The 22,324-nt window shown below is 34.3% G+C and overlaps 1 protein-coding gene across 1 annotated transcript in view; it reads left to right on the plus strand.

Annotated features, from left to right (window-relative positions):
• Positions 1-21,294, plus strand: part of ROBO2 (roundabout guidance receptor 2) — a 570,503-nt gene extending 549,209 nt beyond the window's left edge. The window contains exons 25-29 of the mRNA XM_024731557.1: positions 3,570-3,752; positions 5,986-6,159; positions 12,403-12,675; positions 14,453-14,644; positions 17,439-21,294. Coding sequence (XP_024587325.1) covers positions 3,570-3,752; positions 5,986-6,159; positions 12,403-12,675; positions 14,453-14,644; positions 17,439-17,443 — 827 coding nt within the window. The 3' untranslated portion in view covers positions 17,444-21,294. The remainder of the gene's footprint in view (positions 1-3,569; positions 3,753-5,985; positions 6,160-12,402; positions 12,676-14,452; positions 14,645-17,438) is intronic.
• Positions 21,295-22,324: the final 1,030 nt, after the last annotated feature.

A 22,324-nucleotide genomic window follows, 5' to 3' on the forward strand; every position in this document is an offset into this window, starting at 1 on the left:
GGCCTTTCAGCAATTTTTAAACCTGAGAAATTTTGGAAAGATGGAAGATGCAAACACGAATAAATCTGGCTATGTTACACAAATTCATTTTTCATTAAATGTTTAAATATGTATTGATTATGTTTGTGTCTATAACATGTCAAATTGGCATGGATTGCTTGTAATTTGTGAAGAATCTCTACCTTCGCAGTTTTACCTAGTTTTGGTTTCAACTTTCATGGTTATGTTTACATTTATGAAAGAAAGCCAGTTATCACAAAAATGGCTTACTTTCTAATTGATAAATCACTGTTTTTCTTTTCTTATAATCATTGTCTTTTTTTGGTAATAGTTTACATAAATCTTCAGATAATCTTTGATGTTTAAATATAAAGTAAAAGAAAGAATGGTAGCCACAGAGAGGTGAAATCAGTAATCATTAAATAAATTTTAACAATTTTACACTATGGAAGAAATTTAATATATGTTATATACTTTTTTACTCACGGTGTATTGCCAATTTTCCTTAAAAATATTTCCCGCAAATGTAGCCATTCCATGTATCATAAGTACTCCGTATCTCAAATAGAGAGAATGGGTTGTCAAACATAAAGACAGAGAAGCAAAGAGGGAAAGAAAATTTTTTTCCTTCTGTTTGTTTCCTTCTTGCCTTCCATTTTGAAGGCAAACTCAACTATATTAAGCTGAGGGCACTTGCCCCTCTTTAGTTTGTGGTGATGAGGTTTCCTATTGCCCATTATGGGCAAATCACTATGGCACACATCTCTTCAACTCTGAAGTCATCTATCTAGTTTCTTTGCTCTTACAGAGAGTGGTGAAAAAAGAACATCTTTCTATATTGACCAACACCCACTTGAAGCCATGTCATTCATCCATGCTACCCTCTCTTCCCAGGGAAGGGAAAAAAGCATGAGAGAAAACTTTGTGAATAACTGGAATTTCTGAGTAATAGTAAGGAGCATTAATGATTGAGATAAAGTCAGAGCAAAGACCCAAAGGCCGGAAAATAGTTGATTTGTTTAGGAATTGGCAAATCCGTATGTGGAAATCCTCATATGAAGGACTAGTTACATCACTGCTTTCCCCATTGTCCAAGTAATCAACAAGAGTTGACTGACCTTATATTCCTTATTTAATAAATGTTCTGGGAGTTATTTTGAGTATGTTCTTTCTGTAACTAAAGTAAGGCCATTGCTAGGAAATTACACATGGAATAGAATCCCATGCAGAATTTATACTGAATAATGAAAATATCGAAGGCATTTAATTCATTATGCCAATGTTCATTGAATTTTTACTGGGAAATGTCCCTGTACATGAGGTATTAAAATGAATAATAAATAGTTCCTAATCTCCAGAATTCCACTGTCTGGAAGAGAAAACATATATGCAACAAACACTAGTTTGTAGAGATATGATATGCTACCGTATGCATACTATTTGAAAAACACAAGAGGTAGAGAAATTGATTCTCTCTAAGACAGGGTTGAAGACGAAGTGGAGTCAGGGTGATAAAAGAGATGATATTGATTTGGACTTTGAAGTTAGGCACTGGGCAATACAGTTAGTAACAATCTAGAGGTGTGTCAAAGGAATGAGAGGCAATGGGACTGAACTGGCTATTAGAGGGAATGGGACTGGAAAGGTAGGCTGGGCTAGATATTGAAGAATCTCAAATACCTCAGTCAGTGTTTAAATGTATTGGCAAACTAGGTAAGGCTTTGAATGGAAAGACAGAATTATGTGATAAATGTCCCAGAAAAAGTGATTCGTATGACAAGGAGGAAGATAGAAGGAACCAGAAGGAAATCAGTTAGGAGGAGCTTAGGAACGAAACTGGAGATGTAGAAAAGGAGATGCTTGTTTGGAGAGTGAGTTTCAAATAGCCGGCACAGATTTATTTGTAGATTTCAGCAGACATGTAGAAATACAGAAAACAGGACATAGAAGGGACCAAAACTGAGCTTTCCCATGTTTCCAAAGTATCCTCAGTTCTAGGGTTTCATATTCTTTTGTGATCACTGGCTGAATCACTTTGATTTTTTCTTATCTACTGTAGCATTATATTGCAAAGCTGATTGCATCATTTCTCCTTTCATTTTGGGCTGCTGGTCCTCGACTTGTGATTATTAACTCAGAAATGGTTCTCTCAGAGGAGGCTCAGTTGCTGGTGTTATCTTGGCTTCCTTGCAGTGGCCTGTGTCAAGGGAATTTGTTTGGAAAGTAAAAAGTGTATCTCCATGCTTTTGGCAAATAGAATCAAAACTCTCTTTTTCTGCTACACTTAACACCCTTTTAACTTCTCTGATCCTTCTAACCCCTCCAGTGTCTGTTTTCTCTGTCTTGAAAGTGCATAAACCCGTGTTATTGAATCCTGGCACCTGAACTAAAAGTACAAACACTTTATCATGGCAACACTTCTAACTCTACTGCTGTCTCTTAAATATTGAAGTAAAGGGGGAAGAAAATCTATGGCACTTAACTTTAGTCTCTTTGATGTGAATATGTGTTTGTTTTATTTTGGAATATTAAATTAGCTTCCTATAAATACTTTGTGCCTCTCTTTTTAAAAATTTGGGATAAGCAACACTTGGTATTTTTATTGTGTAATACCCTAATGGTACAACAACCTAAATAAATACTGTAATGTTAATTGTTTTAAGTAATAGATCGTCTCAGTGTGCTTTGGTCTAAGAAAAAAAGGATAAAAGTGTAAATGACTTGCTAAAAATTAAGAATAAGCATTTTTTCTCAATAGCATCATATTTTGCAGCTCTTTACACATAAAGCTGTGATTCTTTTCCTCTATTGCCATGTTGCACTTTGCAGAAAAATCCATGTTAATGTCAGTGGTATTCTTTATAATGATTAATTTTCTAAAATAAAGATTAGTATTAAAGAGAAAACTGGTGATCTTAAAGTAATTGAAAAACAAAGAAATCACACTAAGCTTTGAAAAAATAGAACTTTTCAAAAATAAATATTTTGTTATATTCTATTTGCTCTGGTATTATTTATACATTTTTGATTATTAGTGTTTGTTATTTCCTGAGTAATTACATTTTTATTTTAAATTCTTGAAATAATTCTAGCCCTTCTTCAGTATGTGAGTGTAGATTTCATGACAATTATCACTAGTCTGCATTAAATTCAAAATATATTCACACTATTTTTTCAACTGAGTTCTTGATAAGTTGACTTTAAACACACTATAATTTATTTCAGTAAAAATGTTTTTCTCTGAAGTCTAGGCCTTAAAATATACATAGCAATTCTCTTTTAGAAAATAATAGTGTAACAATTTAAACAAGGTAAGAACGGAATTATACAGAGCATGTTTTGTTCATGTGTTGAAAACAGATACATGTCTTAAATGAGCTTAATTCTTCTGCACTAGAAATGTTTAAAACATGGATGATGCTTGCACATGGCTAAAGAAGTCTTGATGAAACCCGATTTACCTCAAGGAAGAGTGAGGAGTGAAGGCTTTTGTTCATTAGTATAGTTATGTACAAGCGGACGAGCTATCCAATATATACAACTCACTAGACGACTACATTTGTTTTTAGGTTCAATGGTAAATGGATGGGGCTCTGCATCTGATGAGGACCGTAACTTTTCTAGTCATAGATCTAGTGTAGGTAGCTCCTCAGATGGCTCCATCTTTGCCAGCGGCAGTTTTGCACAAGCACTGGTGGCAGCAGCAGATAAAGCTGGTTTTAGGCTGGATGGAACCAGCCTTACAAGAACAGGTTGGTAGACTGAGTCAACACTCTTTGCATGAGAGAATCTTGTCCTTGGACACTGAGCTATTTATCTTCTCTTCTTTCTCCTCAGTGAGTCTGACTGCAGGGTTTTCTTTAATATGCATGAACACAGTTTGGATGCTCAGTTATCAGACAGAGCTCTCTTCTGATGCCCCCTTTGCAGAGCCAAGAATAGGCTCCTACTCACCACCTTCCATCCTTTGTTCCCCTTTCCCTTCATGGTTCCGCTGATTAATTGGAATATGCTTCCTTCTTATACTACAGCAAAGCTGCAACTCAGATTGCCATTAAATTTTCAATAACTCACACTTTGCAAAATTCTCACACAATCAATAATGTACCCAGTGATTAAAATTATTCAGCTTTTATCTCCATTACTTTCCTTTGCCCCATTTCTTTCTGCAAATGCATTTTCTGGGAAGGTTTTCTCAGCATGGGGTGAATGGGTCTGAAGCTGTCAGTCTAACAATTCAAATGGCTGATGGTCTTATTAGTTGTTTGGCTGTTAAGATTTTAATCCAATAATTTATTATTTGTTTTAAAGGATGCTAATTAAAAATACACCCACTGCATTTGCAAGTTAGATAAAATGATGACTACTTGTATGTTGCTCTTTATCACAATCTAATTTTGGTTTCTGAAATTAATAAATAATAATAATATAAAAGACCAAATATGTAATTTTTCACATTTCTGATCATTAACTCAAAAATAAATGTGGGATTCACTCTATTAATAGATCAGTAATTTTGTAATCATTTGTTTTACTGAACAAAATAACTTCGGCATGATCCTGTTACATGACTATGTGTACTTCTTAAATGCACATAGAAGAAACTTCTGATATATGAATTAAACTGAGTTGCCTTACAAAACAAACTAATGAAACTCTAAATGCATTTTTGAAATCTTAATAGTATTCAAATAGTAGAAAATAAATGACTTTGACCCTTCACTAAACTCTCAAGTTATAAAAATGAGTCTTGGAAGCTTTCTTTGAATTATACCATCATATAATGTTATACTATTTCTTCTGAGTACGCACTAGGTATCTTCAAAGTAAAGAAGATTTTCCAAGCATTGCAGAGGTTTATTTTTCATATAGCATCTGAACTAAAATATGTTGTAATATAATGGTTATTTGAATTTTCTTGCTTTCTAAGGCATAAGTCAGAAACTTTATGTTGCCTGAGTGCTTTTTGTGGCATAGCCATAAGCAGAACAGTGAGAAAGTGCAAGGAAACTAATAAATTAGAAGGCACAAGTACATTTCTCGCATGTATGCTAATAGCTAATAAAGCATTAAGCAATATCATGTCACATTGACTTAAAATGTAACTATATACAGTAATTTTGAATGAAATGAAAACATGCAATAGAGAATAAATACATGTACATAAACCAGCCCTCTCTTACCATAATAAACATGTTATTAAAATTGTAAGATGTTGAAAATTTATTAGCTTACCTTTTGCCAGAATATATTTCCCTGTATATGTACACTAAACTACAAGAAAAGGACATAACACAATTCTTTTCAATGAGAATTTGGAGTCTGCTCAGATACAGTACTATTCATCAGAAAACACCTATTGCACTTTGGATATACAAGGTGATTTTAACCTGCTCTCTATCCTATACTATACACTAATGTTATTGAGTTTCTGCTAAGAGAGGTAGAATTCATCATGTATGTGTATGGGTGGTAGGATCAATTAAATATATGTATCTGAGCAGACCTTTCATGTAAAGTTTCAAATGTAATTACTACAGGACATTTTTCTGTGCTCAGAGAGTTTGTAAGATTCCAAGGGTGAAATTTGATTAAACAGATAAGACAGTACATAATTCACTTTAGAAATAGCTTCTTTAATTTTAAGGAGCAAAAGCTGCATGAATTTGCCTATGTCTATGAAAATATTACTAAGATTGTCAAGGTTAAATAAAAATATAATCAAGGAATATTGAGTTTTTGGTTAGTGGTTTTGTTTCATATTCACTTGTTTAAATTTTTTCAGTGGGCAGTATGTTTCTAAAAATCGGACAAACTAAATGCAGCACGGCATATTTTTTTTCTATGGAGATGCACCAGTATTTTGTATCTTCAAATGTCATCTCCAGGCAGGTTTAGAGGCTAGTCTTAGAGCAGAAATACAAGACAGAATCAAGGTCTTATAATAACATTCTCTATACCTCATTCCCTTTGTTTACTTTTTAGGCAAAGCCTTTACCTCCTCTCAAAGACCTCGACCAACCAGCCCATTTTCTACTGACAGTAACACCAGTGCAGCCATGAGTCAAAGTCAGAGGCCTCGGCCCACTAAAAAACACAAGGGAGGGCGAGTGGACCCACAACCAGCATTGCCTCACCGAAGGGAAGGAATGACAGATGGTAGGTTTGTTTCCTTCTCTTGTCTTTTAACTGAAAAAACATGCTCTGTGCAATCATTAACTTAGATTAAAGAAGCTGTGGTAGATTAGGCATTGCCTTGTTATATAACCAGGTTGAACACCTGCCAATGTGGTCTTGTTTCAATAAAACACCCTCTTTTTTTTTTTAACAATCTGGAATTATTTCTACATTATCCAGCCCCAAGAAATACAGGCCATACTGCTTTGCAATGTTGATTTTTCTGCTGTTCTGGCATTTTTCCATTAGTGTTTTTTAGTGAACATTCCTTTTTAAGATTAAGGAAGAAAACATAAGTAGCATTGCAGTTGCCATGTTGTTGGATCATTTTTGAAATTGAATTAAGATATCTTCGATGGTATTTCACTTTAAAAAAAGACCGTGTAGTGATTTCCAATTTAGTAATTTTTTAGTTTCATTAATTCCAGGGCTAAAAATATGCTATAGATCATCTGGTTGATGGATCAGTAAACTTTTTCTGAAAAGTCCAGATAGTAAATATCTTTGGCTTTAGCGAACCAAACAGTGTCTGTCAAGACTCCTCAACACCACTCAATTGTCGTGTCTGTGAAGCTATAGAAAAAATGTACATGAATGGGTGTGACTGATTTCTCATAAAACTTTATTGACAAAACAGGCAATGGCTTAATTTGGCCCATGGGCCATAGCTTGCTGATTTATTTCAATTCCTTTATTTATGTATAGCATCCAGTCTTTGAGTATTTGCTTAAATACTGCTAGTTTCAGGAAACAAAATATTACTGGATGATATCCTTGTTCAATAATGAGTAGTTCATCAGCTCTATATTCAACTTAATTCTCATATGTTTAAATATAGGAATAAAAGTATTTATCCCGAAGTTTTATCCTCGGGAATATGTAAGATAATATACGTAAAAAGCCCAATATAATGTCAGACCCAAAGGTAAATTTCTTCCCCCTTCTCTGTACTGTCTCCTGAAAGCACACACACTTTTTCCTGAGATAGTACTACGAAACATCAAAAAGATGAACCTAGCCAAGCTGCACATTAGAACCATCTGGGAACTCTTAAAGTATACCCTGGAGATTCTGATTTAATTGTTCTGGGGTGAAAACCAGTCACGAGTATTTTAAAGCTCCATGGGAGAATCTAACGTGCAGTCAGCTTTGAGAAGCTATAACTGAGTTCTGCACACTCATCTCGGTCTCTTAGACTTATCATTACAGGACAGAATGAGGCTTAGCTGGAAAAGAAGTATTTGTTCTTTATTGGTTTGGGGGTAGGTCCTTAGCTGGCAGCCACCGTTGTGCTTTCTCTTGTCATTTTATAATGCTAAGAAGATTTTAAAAGCCAAAATAACTTGGTCTAAAAGCCTTCAGGTTTACTTATCTTCCCTGCTTACTTTGTCCCCATTGGAAAGTGTTTCTATGGAATGCAAGGGTAAGGGTACAATCAAGATTTTGATTCTCTATAAGTGGATATCCTGTGGTGAGCAAAAATGCTTATTACCTCCTTTCTGCCCCAGATGATCTAAAGATTAGTTGAGCACTTGAAGCGTTCATCTTGTTCCCTCTAAATAAAAAGGACTACTCTCACTGATATTCTAGTTACAAATCTCAGCATTAATAATTTTGTGTAATTTTCCTGATATGAATGTCATGGAGAGAGGAAAAAATTCAGGGACAATATGGGTTTTCTGTGGCTTTTCCAAAATGTTTGAAGATCGTGTCCAGAATATGTGGAAGATATAAAATATAAATCAGCAAAATAGAGAGCTCTTTTCTTCCTTCCTAAAACACTTTCTTTGCAAACTTTCTTCAGAATGTCTAGTTAAAACAAGCTACCTCCTAGTTTAAAGCATGATCAATATGTTGCTTATATTTCTAAAAAGCAAATAGGTTCCTAACATTTCAAATTTACTGGCATTCCAAAAAAGGTTATGGATTAGGTGCTATTAGTAGATACATTTTGGAAGTGGTGATATTGCAAAGCAAATTTTGGCTCACATATCTTTCCAAGTGTTTGATCCAAAGACATTTTAGTTATGATACAGGGACATTTATTTCGGATAGCACTCTACAGATTATCCTTAAGGATTTTGTTATTTTACCACAGATGTATATGTCGTAGCTTTTGTATGGTATGAATCCATGCATCAGTAATAAATTTATAATATTTGTGTATAAAATCAAACTGTTTTTTTGAGGAAGGTTGCTATTTAGTAGCACTTAATGTATAGACATGTTACCGTAAAATTTTTGCATTATAGATTTTAGAACAGTGTTTTATGAGTACATTAATCAGAGTAATTATTGCTAGCTGCTATACCACACAGCTTCTACCCCCTCAGTGCCTTAGCACATTAAGCGTTTATTTCTCACGGACACAGTGATTTATAAAAGTCAGGTGACTCTCCTCTAAGTTGTAGTGTAAGGGTGTATGCTTCTTAAATATTGAGACACCATTATTTCCAAGATGGGACCTTGATGGTTTCTGAGTGAGGGGAAGACAGAACGTAGGTGATTATTTGAGAGGTTCTATGGCTAGTCCTGAAAGTGGTACATGCCTCCTTCATTGGCAAGAACTCTGTCACCTGGCATCAAACTAACTACTGGAGTGGGAAAGTAATCTTCCCTTGTGGCCAATAGAGGAATTGGGAGTGGTAAGCAACCTCAGTCTCTGTCTCAAAGACTATGCAAAAACTCACATACATGTTAAGGAATGTTCTTCTCCCTTGGATAAAGTCTCACCTAAACAGACATTGTTCAGTTCAAATCATCTATTGCATTTGCATAAGCCAAAGAATATCCTTTAAAGCAAATGCATTGACCAATGCTAAACAAAGGAGGCAGAGAGGTAGTTCTCTATCTGTCAGCCTTTTTTCCCATCTCCTTCCAGCCTGTCCTCCCCTCACCCTACTGTCTATTCAGAGAAGGGGCTCTTTTCCAGCTCTACCATGGACTAGCTTTGACCATTGAGCAAATTTATTTATTCATTAATCTATTCATTCAAATATTTATTAAGCTCATACCAAATGACAGGCACAATGGGAACCATACAGACAAAATTCCCTGCCCTCCTGTAGCTTACATTCTAGTGAGAGAAGATAGATAAAGACCAACATAAATATATAAGTGAAAAATAAAAGCATACAAGACGGTTGTAAGTGTTATGGAGAAAAAAAAAACAACATAGGAAGGAAGTTGAGAAATATAGAAGTGGGGGAAGTTTTAAACTAGATTGCTCAGGGAAGGACTTACCAAGATGACGACATTTGAGAAAAGACTGGAAGATTACAAGGGAAAGAGCAATGATGATATCTGAGGAAAAGTCATTCCAGGAAATGAGAACAGCAAGTGGAATCCTGAAATATTTGATAAAAAGGAAGAGGAGCAGTGTGACTGAAGCAGAGAGAGCAACAAAATAGACTGTGAAGTCAGACAAGTAAGTGAGGACCAGCGTTCTGTAGGACCTTTAAGTCTCTATAAGGACATTGGCTCTTTACTTTGAGTGGGACACCACTGATGGTATGTACATGTGTGTGTGTGTGTGTGTGTGTGTGTGTGTGTGCATGTGTGTGTGTTTAAGGCAGAGGAGTAACAGGATTTTCCTTATATTTTTATTAAAAAACAAGTCATTCTAGATGTTAGTTTGAGATAGACTGAACGTGCTTCTATGTGGAATCACAGAAACCACATGGGAAATTGTGGAAGTAATGTAGGGAATAGATGCTAAAGGTTCATGTCAAGCTAGAATCAGTGGAAGCAATGAGAAATGTTGAATTCTGAGTCTAGTTTGGAGGCAGAGCCCACAGGGTTTGTTGATGAAATTAATAAAGGCTGTAAAGCAGGGAAGCCAAAAATTACTCCAAAGTTATGGCCAACTTGTAGTAATTGAGATGAGGAACACTAGAGAGGAAGTATAGTTTGTGGAGGAAGATCTAGAGCTCGGATTTCATGTGTGAAATTTGAGATACTTTCTAAACATCAAAGCTGAACTCTCCAGTATGGATTTAGTTAGATGAGTCTGGAGTTCATGGAAGGAGAGACCCAGGCTGGAGATACTTAATTCCTTTATGCCTTTTTTTCTTACCTAAAAAAAGAGTATAATAATGGCACATATATCATTGAACTGTTGTATGCCTGACAATAGCAAATCCTCAGTAGGCCAGCCAGAGACTCTTTAGTGAATTGATTTAGTTGAAATGAATCAACAGAGAAATGAATAATAAATTTAATTTAAGTAAACATATTTGATTACATACTTTTATTTTTTCCACAGCCATTCTTAATCTCATCTTTTTTCCAATTTGTTTATTTCAATGTGCTTTCAATGTTCTTTCTTCTTAGACTATACAAACTCCAAGGATATTACTTAATTACGTAGCCATATAATTTCAGGTTAAATTAAATAGTAACCAGAATTTTAGCTAGCATAAGCAGATGCCATTTTGGCCATTTGAAAAATTAAGCTGCTCTGATGGAGAATAAAAATCAGTGACAAGATATGTTATTTTAGAAGCAAATATAATAATTTCCCCCCAACTGGCAGTCTTAAGTCCAATTACCCAAATGAAATAATTAATTTACATTTATAATAATATGAACTGAAGGGAGTCAGTGTTGAATATAAAGAAAATACCAAACTCATTGGTGGATTATTCAACAAACAATTTTCTCAGTATTGGATTAGCTCTTCATTTTGGAAGAAATGTTCCAATTGCAACTTTATTCTCCCAGATAGAAAACCTGTTCCCTTCAATAATTAGTGATTCATAATCTAACGAGAGGACATACATAAGGACTGGGAATGTTGCTCCAATGTGGGAACTCCCGAAGCAGATACGGAGGAGATTTTCATTGTTGGTTCAATGGAGGGCAGTATTATTTTGTTCATAAAAGAGAGTATGAAGCTTCTTAATAAAGTCTTTAAAAGGAGCAACTTAGCCTTCCTTAAAGAAATTATGTTTTGTACACAAGAAATTTATACTTTCCCCTTTCAAATTTCATGAACAATATTATTAAAAACAAGTGCATCATTACTAAAATGGCCTGGGAAATAATTACCTATGTTATATACAGTATCCTCTATTAATGATATAAGTATGTATATTGTCCACGATATTTGATCTTTGTGAACAAATAACATAATTACTGATACTTTAAGGATGAACAAAGCAGTTTGCAACAGCATTCCAGAAAAATGAGAAGAAAATAATCCAAAAGAATGTTAGAATGTTTAGAAGATTTCCAAATCTTCCATAAAGTAATTTCAGGACAAGTATAATAGTATAAATTAGACAAAAGAACTATAATACTTAAAGAAATATGAAAGAAGGGACTATGATTTCACAACTAAAGACATTCAAAATATAAAAGTGTCATGGAGTGAAAAGCTAGTAAAAGAAAAATGAAAAATTAGCTGAGTATTTGAACTTTTAATTTTTTCATATCTGATATTTAATGTAAAGAGCTTTTATGAAAAATTATCTATTCCATTGCATCTCAAATTTTCATGATGCATTGTCTACTCTAGCACCATGAAGCATATTCTATCTAAATTCTGAACATTGGTTATTACTTATTAAAATTAATACATTGGAAGATTATAATATATTAGTTGTAACTCATTAGCTAACTCATGAAACGAACAGCCAGAATTGGTTGTCAGGCAGACTGTTAATTGCATTTAATAAATGTTAGCTTAACCCTTTGACTGTTGCTAAATGTGCCACGCACACGGATAAGAGCAGTCATATGCTGTATATGATACGGCATACAGCTCTTAATTTCCCAAGGGCAACATTTCCTATGGAGATTGGCAGGGCAGCTTTTATTATTCCCAGGGCCTTTTATTAACACAGCTGCTAGGATTTCTATTCATTTTGTGTCTTGGTATTTCTACTTTGGGGAGGTGGCAGTGGACAATGGATTAAAGATGGAGAAACCATAAACTGCTCTTTACACCTTGAACATCAGCCTCAATGTGCAGTTGAAAACACTCTCTATGTACAATAGTTGGATAAAGCCAGTTGATTTTATTTCAAAGACACTGTGATCAAAAGATAGCAAAGAGATCAATAATGTGCATTCTAGATATAAATAACTGACCTTTTCCTCCCCCAAATTCATTTCGCATAGGTGATACCTGTAGGAGGGCAAGGGTTTTTTCTTCATCTTGAATTAAAACCTGTACTTTTCATTACATTTTAGTCCATTCTAAACATTATTCAAAATTTTTAGATCTTCCACCACCACCAGATCCCCCTCCCGGTCAGGGTTTAAGGCAGCAAATAGGCCTGAGCCAGCATGCTGGTAACGTGGAAAACTCAACAGAGAGAAAAGGAAGCTCTCTGGAGAGACAGCAAGCATCCAACTTAGAAGACACAAAGAGCTCTTTGGATTGTCCAGCTAAAACATCCCTAGAGTGGCAGCGACAAACCCAGGAATGGATAAACTCCACAGAACGCCAAGAAGACATACGGAAAGCCCTCCACAAACAAGGTGTTGGACCAGGTGTGTTCTGCACAGTCCCAAGAAAGTGTGGACTTTTACATTTTTTTTTTCTACCAGGTATCTTGGAAATGCCAGTTGTTTAAGGGCATCTGAAATGCGTTTGCTTTGAATCACTAATTGAAGTTGGAATTCCGCAGCAGAGATGTAAGGTGTAAAGAGCACATCCCTTAAGCCTGAGTCAGTTCAGTGAGGGTTGTTCCTCAAGTATACCTCTGCATAGGGTCTTTGAGCTCAAGAGACCTCCAGGCTTCATCTGCAGAGCTCAAGAGACCATTTGATTTTTTTTGTTTCCTTTGCCTTTTAATGTTTGCATTGAGTACTTTTAGACCACTAAATTTCATCTTTAGTGTCAGTTGAATCTCTGTCTTCAACCGTTTGTTCATTTTGACTGAAGTAGCTAGTCATTTTGAGAGAACTTGCTTCAGTCAAATAGGTAAATTAATGGAAATAACAAAGTTGCAAATAAATAGGCAATTACAGAATTCTCATATTAGAAGAGGTTAAACTGGAGCCTGCACTTGCTCCAACGGATTAAATTTAGTTGATAACACTTCAATGTGAAATGTTTTTGTTTTATAACTCAAACTTCCTGGAAATGTCACAAAATAAGTTTCATGGTTTGTGGTTGGATTTTTTTTGGCAGGGGGATGTTGACCCACTTATAGAAATGGATTTTCTAGAACATCTCTTCTTATGTCAGGAGTCATTGAGTATTAAAACATACACACACACACACACACACACACACACACACAAACACACACGCACACACACAATTGAAAGGGTTTCCTTACACATTCTTTTATTCATTCGGACTTTTCTGGATATGTCCTCTACTCATGCATTTTCAATAATTATATTTTGTCACAACTTGGTGCTTAAGGTTTAAGAAGATACAGTTATAAAAAAGCCAAAAGATGATAATATTAGTATCTAGATTTAGTGGAACATTTAGGATGCTTACAGTTGTGAGAGAAAAATCACGTGACCCTTGTCATTAAAGACTATCTAAAAAGAGAAATACTAAATTCAGTCAGTATTTTTTGCAGTCATCTAATCGCAGTAATAATAACCCATACCTAGAAAGAAAGAAAAAACAGAGAGGTGGAGAGAAAGAGGGGGGATGGGGGGAAAGAAAGAAGAAAGAAAGCAAAAAAAGAGAGAAAGAAAAAGGTTATTTCAGTGTTAAGTATTTAGTAATGCACATCATGAATTATTTTTAGAGAGATGGTCCATAAAAAGAATATGGACATTGTTAAAATGAATGAGTTTCAAATAATGTATTTCTATCCAAAGAAGCAATAGAAATTTTAAAAGCTGAGTTTATTACACTGATATATACTTCTTTATCTAAGTTGATTGAGAAAATGTTGCCATAATTTAAACTAAAACACAAACCATGTTCCTTCCTTCTTAATGAAAAAAGTAAATTGCAGCCTCTTTGAATCCAGAAATTATTCTCAGAAATGCTTTAGTTAAACAATATGGTTGTTGTATGCAAATATCTTTTAAACTGAGTTTAAATTTTGCAAATAATATATAACATTAGATACTTATTCCAAGATCTCTTTTAATTTAATCCTGCCTCAGTTCCTATTGTAGGAAATGTTGCTTGCACATAGAAATTCCTTTACTATTTGGGCCTTATTAAACTCTTATTTTTAATTTTACTGAAGAATGGGATCATAAAATAGCCTAGCTTGAGCTTAGTATTTAAAGTTAAGTTTGTTTTGCCTCCACATTGTTGTTCAACTCAACCTTTTGTTTCTTTTTTCAGAGGAGACCTTGGTGCCCTACAGCAAGCCCAGTTTCCCATCTCCAGGGGGTCACAGCTCATCAGGAACGGCTTCTTCTAAGGGATCCACTGGACCTAGGAAAGCCGAGGCATTGAGGGGAAGCCACCAGCGCAATGCCAGCGACCTTCTTGACATAGGATATATGGGCTCAAATAGTCAAGGACAGTTTACAGGTGAATTATGTAAGTGCTTTAGGATGTTTAAAAGGCTATGGTGATTCAGAAAGACGACTGGGTTAATAACGTAAGGCAGAAAAGTTTTCCTTGACCCTCTTAGGATCTCTGACTGGGTCTGAAAACCAAACTGATGAGATAGATTAACAGGAAAAAAGCATACAAATTTTATTGAATTTTTACATGAACATGGAGCCTTCACAAGAGAATGAAGACTCAAAGTGACCAGAGCAGGAAGCTTTTCAATCCTTTAGACAAGGAAACAATAAATGCGTTTAAATTTGGTAAGACAGAGAGGTTTGGGCTAGGGGTAGTAAATGGTGAAGAGGCAACTGAGAAGATAAGGATTAGTTTAACAAGGTTTGTTTGTACAGATTTCTCAGCCCCCAATTCCCCATCTCTGGTGACAAGACTATCTTCCTCCTGGTACTACAGGGTGGGTACCTGTCACATAGGAGTTTTTATGATCCTTCAGGGACAGATGAGGTGGGAGAGGTCACAGTGACCTCTCTGTTTCTGCTGTTTTTTTTTCCAAACTCCCTCACCTTAAGGTATTCAATATGCCAAGGTACCATATTTTGGCGTAGCACGTCCTGAACCCCTACAATGACATTGCCACAATAAACAAATTTCAAAATTATAGAAAGCTTGCTTTACTATGAGAAAAACAATCATGATTTTGAGTAGGTTTGGTTATAATAAAGACCATTGCTATTTACATCAGTCAAATAAACATTTTTCTCTTTCGTTTGAATTATTCTGTGCAAAAATTGCATAATTTAGGCAATTAATTTTAATACTTAGAAATTAATTAAATATAGTTCTTGTAGTTTTCTTTGCCTTTTCTTTTTTATTTAATAAGGAAATGTTGGCTCTTTGGTAAAGAACCTCCTTGGGAATTCCTCATTCCTTAGTTGCCCTTCATTTATTTATTTTTTTTATATTTAGGCAGTCAACCTTGAAAGGTTGATCTTTGATTTTAGTTAATTTTAATACTTGAATTATAATAACATAAAAATAAATTTCTCTTTTGATAAAGAACTGTCATTGGTAGTTAATATAACTAAACTACTTTCCAAGTATAAAATACTAGAGAAAAGTAGGATGTCACACACAGTAAAAAACATTGAACTCTGTGTTAATTTCATCATGAAAGTGACCAATTTCACTATCCAATGTCAGAATTATACTTGCTGAATATTTTCAACTGCTTCCGTGAATTCAGTTTATCTGAAGGAATAGCCCTGAAAATTTTAATACTTAGAAATTAATTAAATATAGTTCTTGTAGTTTTCTTTGCCTTTTCTTTCTTATTTAATAAGGAAATGTTGGCTCTTTGGTAGTTTTAAAGAACCTCCTTGGGAATTCCTCATTCCTTAGTTGCCCTTCATTTATTTATTTTTTTTATATTTAGGCAGTCAACCTTGAAAGGTTGATCTTTGATTTTAGTTAATTTTAATACTTGAATTATAATAACATAAAAATAAATTTCTCTTTTGATAAAGAGCTGTCATTGGTAGTTAATATAACTAAACTACTTTCCAAGTATAAAATACTAGAGAAAAGTAGGATGTCACACACAGTAAAAAACATTGAACTCTGTGTTAATTTCATCATGAAAGTGACCAATTTCACTATCCAATGTCAGAATTATACTTGCTGAATATTTTCAACTGCTTCCGTGAATTCAGTTTATCTGAAGGAATAGCCCTGAATTCCAATCTTGTCAACTTTTACTGGTTATATGAGAAGAGAAAGTAAACTACCTTCTTAATTTCTCTACTTCCTTATCTAAAATATGGTATTACTCTTATGCTCACATCACAGACTGGGGGATGCCATGAGATAATGAAAGTGAAAGTACTTTCAAAACTGTAAATTTCTTTATTAATGGAAGTTATCATTACTGTTGTCTATTAATAATCTGATTAAGATACGCTTATAATTTTTCATTTGATTCAGGACTACTTGGATTTATCCCAACCACTGCGCCACCAGGGAAGCCCTGATTTTAGTTAATTTTAATACTTGAATTATAATAACATAAAAATAAATTTCTCTTTTGATAAAGAGCTGTCATTGGTAGTTAATATAACTAAACTACTTTCCAAGTATAAAATACTAGAGAAAAGTAGGATGTCACACACAGTAAAAAACATTGAACTCTGTGTTAATTTCATCATGAAAGTGACCAATTTCACTATCCAATGTCAGAATTATACTTGCTGAATATTTTCAACTGCTTCCGTGAATTCAGTTTATCTGAAGGAATAGCCCTGAATTCCAATCTTGTCAACTTTTACTGGTTATATGAGAAGAGAAAGTAAACTACCTTCTTAATTTCTCTACTTCCTTATCTAAAATATGGTATTACTCTTATGCTCACATCACAGACTGGGGGATGCCATGAGATAATGAAAGTGAAAGTACTTTCAAAACTGTAAATTTCTTTATTAATGGAAGTTATCATTACTGTTGTCTATTAATAATCTGATTAAGATACGCTTATAATTTTTCATTTGATTCAGGACTACTTGGATTTTTCTTTATTATATTGGAGTAATTATACACTCATAAGAAGTGCAAAAATGATCTACTCAGATTTTGTCTCCAAATTTTACAGTGTTTTTTTTCTTTCACTTTCCATAAGTATAATTTTTTAAATTCACAACCTCACAAAATCCAAGATGTTATCTTCATCTTTTATCTGTTTGCTTTGCTTTTTGTTACGCTGTCAAGATAAAGAATACTTTAAATGTAAACTTATTTCTGATTTTTTTAAATCTCTTTATAGAGTAACTGAGAGGAGACATGCAAAGCTGCTCTGAAGGACCATCAGGTCTGAACTCATGGAAGTGATGACACTAAACAGTGCAATGAACAATTTCTATTTATGTACTATTAAAAGAACTGTAAATGCAATGTAAAGACACACAGCCACACATATCCCACAGATACTTTACTTGTGTTCTTCTCTTAAGTACACCACCCACCTTAACTCTTTCTTGTCAGGAGTATATAAAAAAAGAAAGAAAACAAAGCTCGCCCTCCAGGAAGAAAAGGATTTTCCTCTGTATATAATTTCTTTCGTGCATTGCTATGCAAGCTCACTCTTTTTAGCTCTGTTCATATTATTGTCTGTTCTTATTGGTCTGTTGTACTATATGTGAATTAATAGGCTGTGGTGCCATATATTAACTTTTAATTGTGTAACTTTTATGTTTAAATTTTGCACTGCAATTTTATTTGGTGATAAGCACAAATCTCTACTCCTCGTGACATGAAGAAAAAGACTGAATGTGAAGGGAGTTTCTGTACTGTAAGCTAGGTTGGATGATGCTGGTTGTAACCAATCACGTTAGGGGGTTTTCAATTGGGGTGTAGAAATAGGAAAGATGCAAAGGAACAGTGGTGTTGGCGAAGTCTTCTTGGAACATCAGCGACTGAGTCAATAAAAGAAAAGCAGAAAGGTGGCTTTTACTATTGACAAAAGCAGGGGTCAAAAGAAGGAAGTTGAAGTCTTAAGACTGAATAGGCATTAAAAAATACAGGTAGCAATGATGTACTAAACTTGCTTGAAAAAAAAGAAATTAAAGTTATATTTAGAATCAGCTTTACCTGTCATTGTAACTGACCCATCTGAGAACTACAAGAAGCAAGAGGAAATTAAGGTGTTTCACAACAGCTGTATTTATATTACAGTTTTTTTAAAAAAGCGTTTTCTGAATTACCATAACTAACCTCTCCAACTCATTAAGTCGGAATATAATATGAAGTTCCCCAAGGAAACAAACAAAATGAACTCTAGAGTATCTAGCAAATAGTTAAGCAATTTATTATTAGGACATACTCGAGCTGCTTCCAAATACGAAAACTCTATTGCAATATCTTGTTTCATCTTTTTAATACATGTACAGTACACACTAGAGGATAGAGCTGCATCACTTAAATTCATGATTTTTTTAAAAATAATGCAGTCTATATACAATTTTGTGTTTTATTTGATTAAGAAGTGAAGTTATGCCACCAAATATATAGCCAAATTGTAAGTGCTTAAAAAGCAGTGCTCAGAGTATGTTCAGTTCACAGTAAGTAGAGTTATTGGAATAAATATTTTATGGTACATTCTCAAAAATTGGCTACCAACTAAAATATGTTTGACCCATTTTGAATGAGTAAATCGAAAAGAAAAATTCTAAAGAGGAAAAATGCATGTTTATACACTTTTTAAATAAACCAAACCTCGTAAGTGGACATTAATAACAGTGTCCTGCCTCATTTGTTTACACGACTTTGAGAACAAGAAGTTCCTGAACATCAGTCAGGTATCGTCCAAATGAATATGACTTTGAAATATATGTTAGCTACTGTACATGTATAGTCAATCAGTCAAGTAAGTAGAAGAGAACTTTCCTGAATTTCCCAAACTTTCCTGAAATTCCCACTTGTGACATTTTTCCATGTGCCGCCTACACAATTGTAAATTCTATCTCTAGTTATATTTTCTCATGTTTTTCCTATGATGTGTTCAGTAGTTGGTACTATGAAAAATATTCAATGTAATGATTAGAATCAGTTCTAAAATATGGGGCCAGTTTGAATGACAGTTCATACTCCGTGCATTATTGGCTCAGTCACCAATTGTGTGTCATATTGTTATAGCAAAGGAAGGACATAGTTAAATGTTTCCATCTTTTTTATTCCCCAAGACTGCATCAACACAGGCAAGAGTAGAGGAACATAATGTTCTTTATGGGACCAACATCTTCTTGGTCCCATGTAGTTCATTTCTTCATAGAAGAGAAAAAAAACTCTGAGACCCACTTACTCATCCCTTTATCAACTTTCCACCATCAGTGCCTGAATCTTAATGCAGTTTGATTTCTCTGGGACAGAGAGACTGGGGAGGATGAGAAGTTTCTGTGAAGAATGAATACATACTTATTCATAGCTCTAAGATGTGAGGAATTTAATTCTTTATTTATGCCGTTCCCTACTTCACCTCTTTCTATTTAAAAACAAAGTTTTGTTTGTTTTTCTTTCCTCTTTATGCTCCTCTATAACCCAGTTTAGCCTAAAACTTTAATTCATTATACATATTACACATAAACTTTTACCCCTGGTAATTGGCAGGTGTATGTGACTAATAAACTAAGACTTCAAAAACAGAGTATGTGTATGCAGGTGGCTTCTGGAGTAATGCAGGGCGGAGCGTCGTACCTTTTTGATTGTCTTCAGTGCATAAAAATTAACTGTTTTGGTTAGATTATATCAGGCCTTATGGTTACTTGGGATGTTCTTTTACAATAGTTCACATCCTCTGTTAAGTCTGGTTTTAAATTAATTGATTTCGGTCTAATATTGCACCCAAAATATCCTCCTCCGTAGATATAAAGCAAGAAAAAATATCGTAGCGATTCACACGAATTCGGGAACACTACCAAAAGTCAAAAGGCTTTGTCAACTTGCTCTATGTAAAAAACGTCCGATAAGGATAAGTCAGAGTATCATGAGAGCTACCATGAATTTTTTTCATTTTTGAAGCCAGTTAAATGAATGTGGAAATTCACAGAGCTCACTCTTGAGCAGGTCTAAACAGAAGCCTGCATAAGCTGTCAGAAGGAAGCCTGGGTGGGAAAGAATATAATCTTACCTTGCACTCAATGGCAGCGCTGCTATGCAGTCACGCCCAACACAAGCACAGCTCCATTCTTAACATGCAAGGTCTGCAACTGGGGCCATGGCCGAATCAGTGCCCCAACTCAGGTGTGCCTGAGTGTATGCAGGCAGAGGCCCCCTACCCCTTGTCCAAATCTTCCCCATGCTGAATTTAAAGTAAGGTGGGATAGTACGGGGGCATGAAAACAATTGATTTCTTCACAGGATTTGAATCCAGTTCGAAGGAGAATATGGGAAAATCCAGACCAACATTTAAGAGATCCGGTAACCAAAGGGAAGTAAAAGCATTGCAAGTTGACTTTCTCTGTAACAAAACATTAAATGGTGTTCTACGTCACAGTCTAATGCTCTGGCTATTTAAATATACCTTCAATGGGATTTGAGTTGAAAGTTTGTATGAGTTTAATAGAACACCTCCAAATTTCTATTCAACAAAGTTATGTAATTGTCCATTGACAACATAATTATAATACCAATGAGCTCTTAACTGTGGTTTCTCCACTGGAAAGTGATTGTGTGTCAGTATTAAAGATCTGCAGGATTGTAACATTCACTGATTTGTCCAGCTGCTTCTGTATACTGTATTTATAGAATTACAAGACAAGAATTGGTGTAAAGCAACATGTCTTTCCACATTATCTTAGAGGTGAAGTTACTTTTATTTTGCTTCTCTGCGATATGTACTTCAAATGAAACACCATAATTTTTACTAATGAAGTTAAATTTTTTCTTATCTCATAATTTTCAAAAGCATTTATTGTGACTTTAAAGTGTTGCAAGATAAGGGATTTTGTGGCCGTGGGTAGACTTTTTATACTTTGTTTTATAGATGTACTTTTTTTTTAACTGTAGTTTGTTTAAGTCGCCAAACAGTGTCCAAAATCTTAATGTGTTTCATTTGATGTTGTTAGATCGGAAAAGAAATCGGCATAAAATTGATTAATAGTATTGTCAAAGAATTGTGTATTGTGTACTCACTGGGAAAAAAATAAAATATATTCACATTTCAAATCTGTAAAAAAGCCATTTATGTAAAACAGACTTGCTTGTAGACAAATCAAAAACAGACCATTTTGTCACTTTCAGAACTCTACATTAATATTTTGTGGCCAAATGCATAATCTCATTTTCTCATTTGGTTATGGGTTGGTGGTGATTAATAGAAATTGATTAATAGAAATTATAGTAGTGACTAAAAGTCACTGATGAAATGTTAAAAGCGTTTGAAATTATAGATCCCACTCCATCAGCACTACTTTACAGATCTGATCATCCCAATCCCACAAAGGCCTTCAGATAGATAGAATACAAACTTCTTGGCTCATTCGTTTTCACTAAGTACAATTACAGGATCAGATGCTCTGTAAAAATAAAAAGAATTTTTGAGTTCTTTAAATTAATAATCGTAGTAACAGGAAAATGAAAAAAAGAAAACTTTAAATATTTTTAAAAATACATGGTAAGTGGACAATACATTTCAGAGTTTAGTTTAGATTAATAATAAGAAAATAAAGTAGTATTAAAATAATTACAAATAATGCTGTCTTAATATAATACAATGGTAATATATAATACATGTGGTTAAAGAAAAATATATCAGTTACCAGTATGATAAATGGTAGAGGAATTACAAAACAATCATTGCTCTATTGAGTCTGAGTGTACCATGGAATCTCCTGCAAATGGCGGAAGTGCAAAGTTACCAGAAAAGTTTATTAAAGATACACTATGCTCTATTTTCTTTTCACTATTCTCTCTTAATTATTGTACATGAGCTAGAGAAAAGATATATCAATGTTACAAGAAAGCATTTAAACAACAAATAATATTTAAAGTCCTCAACTTGTGAAAATGTATTTTATCTCTTTCAAAGAAGCGATCAGGAGAGTTCATGCTAAATTTCACTTTATAACAGAGATGTGAAATAAAACTGCAGTAACAGAAGACTGCCATAAGAATTCAAAAGAAAAGGCAAGTGGAAAGACTTGCTAAGGGTGGGAC

Source organism: Neophocaena asiaeorientalis, unplaced genomic scaffold, assembly GCF_003031525.2.
Source record: "Neophocaena asiaeorientalis asiaeorientalis breed wild unplaced genomic scaffold, Neophocaena_asiaeorientalis_V1.1 scaffold330, whole genome shotgun sequence".
Lineage (NCBI taxonomy): Eukaryota > Metazoa > Chordata > Mammalia > Artiodactyla > Phocoenidae > Neophocaena > Neophocaena asiaeorientalis.